At 45.4% G+C, this 7,280-nt stretch overlaps 1 protein-coding gene across 1 annotated transcript; it reads left to right on the top strand.

The window, feature by feature from the left end:
* The first annotated feature begins 1,966 nt into the window (after positions 1–1,966).
* On the top strand, positions 1,967–7,135 carry LOC139414281 (netrin-4-like). Its single transcript, XM_071162185.1, has 10 exons — positions 1,967–2,027; positions 3,908–4,377; positions 4,478–4,813; positions 4,909–5,035; positions 5,334–5,522; positions 5,793–6,006; positions 6,110–6,240; positions 6,361–6,429; positions 6,661–6,831; positions 6,999–7,135. Exons 1-10 carry the CDS (start codon positions 1,976–1,978, stop codon positions 7,133–7,135), a joined length of 1,896 nt encoding a protein of 631 aa, XP_071018286.1. The 5' UTR covers positions 1,967–1,975.
* The last annotated feature ends 145 nt before the right edge of the window (positions 7,136–7,280 follow it).

The raw sequence follows: 7,280 nt of genomic DNA, 5'->3' as shown, positions 1-7,280 counted from the left end.
TTGTACATGGGATATATATTGACTTGTAGAGAGAACTTTTCTGTCTCAATTAAAGTGGGGTGGAAAATACACATTAGAATCTTTACTAACCACATATGGTTCGTTTTGGAGGAGGACTGTGTTGCAAGGCCTGCTGATGACTTTTTACTCTGTCTCTTCCATATCTCCCAACACAATGCACTGTAATAGACTGAACATGGGATACATATTATCTTGTAGAGAGAACTTTGCTACCTGTCTGAAATATGACTTGGTACAAGTATTCATTTTTGTACCCCCGGTAAAACATTGCTTCCTTGCACTGACTGCAATTTAGAGAGTATAAACATTGAATGTGGAGGAGATCATTGGCAAAGAAAATGTGCAGGTAGCATTTCATTGACAAAGATTCTATAATTTCACACATATTGCTGTTTTGAACCAATGGTTTGTGTAGTCTGTCCTTTCACTGCCTTTCTTTGCATATGGAAAAGTGATGGTTCCTAGAAAGAATGGCACAATATGGATTTGATTCCTTTACTTTTGCTGCAAATAAGCCCTTCCAGCTATATGGATTCCTGACACCTCTTTGTGAATGTACCTTTTCCCGTTCACAAAGGGTCAGTGTAAACACTGACTTGGAGTTTCTCGCCTAAATTCATCAATAGCTGCGTAAGCTGACAAAAACACACTGGAGTGTGTCCTTGCTTATTTGGATCATTGGCTGTTTATCTACTTCATCCTCAGAATCATTAGACTCAAGTGTTTCCTTGCCTATCAGTGGTTCTACATCTGTGTTTTGGAGTCATCTTCACAATAATTTAGTGTGCGCATGTTCCTTATCGGTTAAACTACTATCTGACAAGTGCTGCTGGATGTGTACTACACAGTCTCACTCAAAAACGAACCATATTTGGTTAGTAGAGAACCTACTGAGTATGATCCACCCCACTTTAGATGAGACAGGTAAAAACATTCTCTCTGCAAGCCAATATGTATCCCATGTACAGTGTATTGCACTGCAGTAAATGGAGTGCGTGAAGTAAGGGGTCACCAGCACTTTGTATTAAAAGCATTACTCAGCAAAAGAGACCAATTTAAGTTTTGCAGACTCTATTGAGTAATTCCAATAACACATTTTTGTATTTGACCTACACAATAGCTTTCAACATATCAGTATTTGTGCAAACTTTCAATATAAATTGTATGAAAAATACAATATTAAAAATAACATGTCAAATGATCCATTTATTTTAAAAAGTTGTTAGCATGCTGTGTTAAAAATATTCACAAAGTTTAGTATGTCTTTGCAGGGGACTCTTACTATGAAAAAATACAAATAAATCCTCGATCGTACTGCCAGCATAATATCCGGCTGCTATGAGAACGGTCATGGGTAAATGCCAACCAATCTCAGGGCGTGTGTGAGCCCATTTAAACTCTCACTCAAGACAACACTTGACCGTAGGTGGCTTCGGCATAGGCTACACACGTAGGGTCCTGCATAGAGTGTAGAGGTGTAACAATAACATGACAATGTATTGTGCGAGGAAACACGAGCTGGTATCGTTGTTGACATGAGGGCATGCCTGACTTGTCCCTAGATGAGATCTGTGCGACAAGGACCAACCGCGCACGGAACACTTTGTCATTGATTAATGCTAATTGTTAATTCTCTGAATGCGAATACAATCATTTCCCCCGTCATTATTAATGACAAGATGTCAAACAAAACTTTTGGATGACTCGAACTGCGCCTCGATAGGATTTCAAATAACAGGGATTTGGGCAGGTATGCGCAATTTTGATGTTCTCATTGGAATGCGCTCATTTTGGGTATAAACAAAAACATGTGACGCTGAAGCGCATCTGCACTACCGGCGAGAATAATTCGACTATTTGACTGTGTGCACTTTTGTTGTCATTGGATTGGTGATAACTCATCCAGCGGGATTCTGAGCCTGTGAAACCACTTACAGTTCGTCTTCGATTTGAGATGCTGGCGATTACCTGCGCTTTAATTTTAGCGCTCATGCAAAGCGGGACAGGTGAGTGGCCATCATCTTGATATTAATTTGATATGACGGGAGGCAGCAAAGGGCTATCAGCCAACTAGCCAGATTATAGGCTATATCTGGAACTCAAGATCACCATACATAGGCTATTTTAACTCTTATGAATAATATCCTAATAGGCCTATGGTATTTCCCCATTTTAGATTCGATTTTTCCAATAATATAGGCCTAATGCTTATGTTGGCTACGCCTATATTCGGCGCTATTATGGTGACGAAGCAGTGGATAGGAATGTATCATAATTACATTCCATTGTGGGATGAATTGGGTACACAGTGCCGTGCCACCAGTTTAAGGTTCCGTAATCTGGCTTGTTCTCTTTGCAGTTATGAATGGCACATTTTACCGATAACTGAAAGCCTATCACCCAGGCCCGATCCTTGCTGATATGCTGCCCTAGTCGAAGCGCCCAAAAATACCAGAGCAGTTTTCCCTCACGCAGAAAAACAGCTGTCTGTCTAGAACTCACGTGCACTGGAAACGGAGGCCACGGAATAGGCTACAATGTTGCAAGTTTGCTATAGCACAGTTTCCGGCTTGACCCAGTTGATTGATTTGGTACAATGTTGCAATTCACTAGATAGTTAAAGTCAAGACAAATAGAAAGGAAGGCACAGGGGGGAAGTAGAGGGATAAATGCGATTGCAAGAACCTGCATTTTCATCAGGATATTTTCTGTTTCTATTTGTCGGCTTTATATATTTTTACTTAGTTGACAATGGAAGTTATAGGCTTACTGAATTGGCCTAAGCTATCTCTGAGTTCCTTGCGCTCATTTCTTTAGCCACCAATGGCCCACAGTTTATCAGTCCATATGGCAGAGAGCACTGTATCAATGCGTCTATATGTCCGAGGCTGGTGCTCTTGCATTCGTTTGTATTAATAACCACGTGACAATGATTTTGAGAAACGAAACTTTATTATTGAAATGCGCATATGAGCATTCTAACTGGCACGCAGATCAGATCGGTAGAAATGGTAGGATCAATTGTAAGCTTCCCCAAACATGAAACTCTGTATGTTAGCTACCCAGGTTTCCAGGCATGGCATTATCTTGTAAAATGCAGTTCATATTTTCTTCTTAGCAATCAACAGCTCAGAAAATGACGAATAGGCCTAAACTTGAAATTGCTCATTCTCATGACAATTTAGCCCACTGCGCAAACTCTCTGACAGTAGTCTTGAGTAGCATAATTACATTCCATTGGCTATTGTCCATTTTACTTTGACCTGTCGTGTTTTTAGAATATGGTGTGTTTGTTAACATGTTAATTAATATTCACATCGATGCGCATTTTTATTTAAGAGTGCGCCATTTATGCTATTTGATCGAAAACACGATTATGTAAAAAGTGTCTCATGACATTGTCATAAATCTGGTCGCCCTGTAGTCTACAGAAAAGCCCAAAGAGACGATATACTCTTTCTATTGTATAGGCTACATGATTTATGTTCGATGACGTTGACAGAGCATTGGTGGAGCGCCACAGTGCTGCGTCTCCAACAGCACCATGGAAAGGCACGCTGGGCAAAGACAAGCTATATATTGTGCGCACCTGAGTTTGGCAAAGTGGACTGATTATCATGGGGCGGCATCTGCGCTCACCTTAATAGCCCATATGCCACTGGGTGAGATGTTTTCATTGTTTTGGGGCAAAATTATGTGAGGTGTTATGTGTTCAGAGCAGAGAATGCAGCACTCATCAATCTGCTGTCACCTGATTTACTCTGATATTATTGGGTTAACGTGGATGACGCAGCCTCCTTTCCTGCTGGACACTGAGTGCATTGACACAGATCTCTTATTTTAAATTTCTTCTGCATTAACTCTCTCTCATCTACCCCATATTCAGCCTCGAGGTGTGTAGACCATGCCTGCAGTCCTCCCATGGGCAACCTGGCCAGTGGCAGGACCCTCACATCCCTCTCAGGCTGCTGTGGGAATGGGTCCCAACACTCCCCATGCCTAACTCCCCTCCACCCCTGTCCAGTTGACCTTCACCCACCTGCCCACATGGTGGATGATCCCTTCCAGCACCCAGCCACCTGGTGGGCCTCGGGCATGGGCACTGACCAGGAGGAGGAGGTCCGTCTGGACCTGGAGACTCGTTTCTGTCTGACCCACGTGGTGCTGCTGTTCCACTCACCCAGGCCCGCTGCCATGGCCATGGAGCGCTCGCAGGACTTTGGTCGGACGTGGGAGACACTCAAGCTGTTTGCGCAGAACTGCAGTCTTGCGTTTGGTCTTCCTGATGACAGCGGTCAGCCTGGCTCGCTCTGTACGTCCCGGTATTCCAGTGCCAAGCCATGCAGCAGGGGAGAGGTAAGGCGACAGAATGTCTCATTTACTCTGTGGTGTAAGACACAATTTTAGAAGCACAGTAGACAAACAGTATACAGTAGACCCTTATCTTTCTCAAAAGGTAATATTCCGGATTCTGGGCCCTGGTGGATTAGTTGACCCCTACAGTCCAGAGAGCCTTTCCCAGCTGACCCTCACCAACCTCCGCCTCAGACTTCTCAAGGCCCAGACCTGCCCATTATCTGTCGCACCTTCCACCTCTTCTTCCTCCATTGGACTCTCCTACCCTCCTACGGACCTGAATCTCCCCCTCCTCCCTTCCCCCCAGCCCAGCTCAGAGCCCCCTGCCTCAGCTCCCTTTGCCATTTACACTTTCCTGGCTCGAGGTACCTGTCTCTGTCATGGCCATTCAGAACACTGTTTACACAGTGGCGGACAGGACAAACTGAAAGACATGGTGAGTGTGGCCTGCTCAGCCTGTGTGTGTGTGTGTTAAAAATGCTTCATTATCTAAGCTTGTCCTTTGTGTTAAATAGCCCTGTTTTATTGCAGGTGCCTGGCAGGTGTGTGTGCACTCACCACACAGCAGGAGAACACTGTGAGAGGTGTGCCCCTCTATACAATGACCGTCCCTGGAGGGCAGCCAACGGCAGCAGTGGGGAGCCACACCCGTGCCACAGTGAGTGCCCTACTAAGATGGGTCAATGGCCAGGCAGTGCTGGGTTGCCAACTCAAATCAAGCTCATGTTGAGAGATCATAGAAATACTTCAACACTGTTCATATGTCAGTTATTACTTTTCATTCAAACATGAATCAAATCTCCTGGAAAAGTTTTGCTTGTAGGGAGGTCAAGACTCCAAGCCAAACCGGGAGTGTTGGCAAACCTACTGTTGGGTGTCATCGCATAATCTATCCTTCCAGTTGACTAACCCCTCCGTCCTCTCTCCCGTCCCATCGTTGTCTCCCTGTGCTCCAGAGTGTGAGTGTTACGGCCACGCGACAAGCTGTCACTTCTCCCAGAGGGCGTGGCTGTCCTCAGGGGCCACCAGTGGGGGTGTCTGTGACGAATGCCGACACAACACAGCAGGGCGCAGGTGCCAGCGCTGTCGCCACGGTTACCACCGCCACCCAGCCATGCCCCTTGGCTCCTCCCACATCTGCACACGTAAGTAGGGACAAAATCTGGACAAGTGAAAGTAATATAGAATAACGTGTGAATGCTACATTTCATCTGATGTACATTAATTGTTGTCAGTGAATTCCAGTTATACATCATGTATAACAGTACTTGAAATTGCAGGCATGGGTGTATATTAAAACATCTGCCTCTAATGGTGTGGATTTGTCACAGTAGTATGTGTGGGTAGAGCGAGAAGAGATGAGGGAGAAATATGTGTGTGTGTGTGTGTGGTAAGTCTTTTTCTCTCTTTCACAGGTTGTTGGTGTGACCCACTGGGCTCATTACCAGCCAGCTCTGGGGAGGAGTGCCCATGGTGCCACCCCAGGAGTGGACAGTGCCACTGCAGACCTGGTGTGGGGGGAACAAGCTGTAGCCACTGTCTCCCTGGGTACTGGGGCTTTGGGGAAGAGGGGTGCAAACCCTGTGCTTGTCCCCAAAACTGTGACCCCGACACTGGGCTTTGCCTTGACAGGAAAGACATTTTTTTTCTATACTAAATCCAACATTTCTAATGTGGCTTTCTTTCCTATTACCAGTTTCATCTGACCTCCATATTCTCGTTGTCATTTCAGCAGCTATGCAAATAACCAGGTTTTCAACGTCCCTATGGGGGGCAAGATTCCTGACATGGACCATGCCTTGACCAGTGAGGTTGAGGCAGTGTGGTCAAAGGAACTGACAGTCTCTGCCATGCACTACACAGGTGAATGATGATGCACACTAGCATTAGAGTTATGCACCTCACTACTTAAAGCTTGCTGTCACTGGTTTGAGTAAACATATTCATGTACTGCTGACACTGTCTGTCTATGGCTCCTTCCAGGGAAATGCAGCTGTAAGGAGAGAAAGTTGAGGAGTGTCTCAGATCTCTGTAAGACCAAACATGCCTATGGTAAAATATTTTCCAAGGCTCTCACATACTGTACATCTTACAGTATTTACATTTTTCCCCTCACTCTGTAATGGCCTCTTGACCATTGGTCTAGTCAAGTGATATAAGCAGTGCATACAGTACATGGTGTTAAATTCCGGTGAGGATTTATGCTACATTAGGCATACATTCCACAATCCTTTGATTTAGCTGGGTGTAACTGATGAATGTCTTCATGTGTGTCTGTGGCAGTGATCAAAGCCAGTGTGTTGTCTGCTCATGACAAGGGGAGCCACGCAGAGGTACAGGTCAAAGTTCGCAAGGTCCTTCGGTCAGGACAGGTGCCCCTTTCCCATGGCACACACAGTCTCTACCCCATATCCTGGACTATCCGGGGGTGCACCTGCCCCATCCTTAATCCAGGTAACCCAACATATACATCACCAAACAGAACAGAGTAGTGTGCTACTATATTCAATATGTTCTAAATATTGTCCTTATTTTTCCACAAGGTTGGGAGCTACTCTGTTCACTCTGATATAAGTTCCAATAAACAGGATTGAGGCTGAACCCTCTCCCTCTTCTTCCAGGGGTGGAGTACATGCTGGCGGGTCCAGAGGAGGCAGGGACGGGACGGCTGCTGGTCACCATGCAGAGTGTGGTGGTTCCCTGGACCTCCCAACTGGGGGCCCACATATCAGAGGGCCTAAGGCAGGGCTGCCCCTGAACACCCTCTCCAAACCCATAACAGAGCGCCCTGAATGGAAATCACTGGTTCACTAGATCATTCAGGAAAGGGACAAACTCAGTGGATAAGGCTTGACCAAGTGTCTTGACCAATAATTGCTATGGAAAATCGTGCCCATAAAAGA

Source organism: Oncorhynchus clarkii, chromosome 7, assembly GCF_045791955.1.
Source record: "Oncorhynchus clarkii lewisi isolate Uvic-CL-2024 chromosome 7, UVic_Ocla_1.0, whole genome shotgun sequence".
In the NCBI taxonomy this organism is placed as follows: domain Eukaryota; kingdom Metazoa; phylum Chordata; class Actinopteri; order Salmoniformes; family Salmonidae; genus Oncorhynchus; species Oncorhynchus clarkii.
This window is presented reverse-complemented; position numbering and strand designations above follow the sequence as displayed.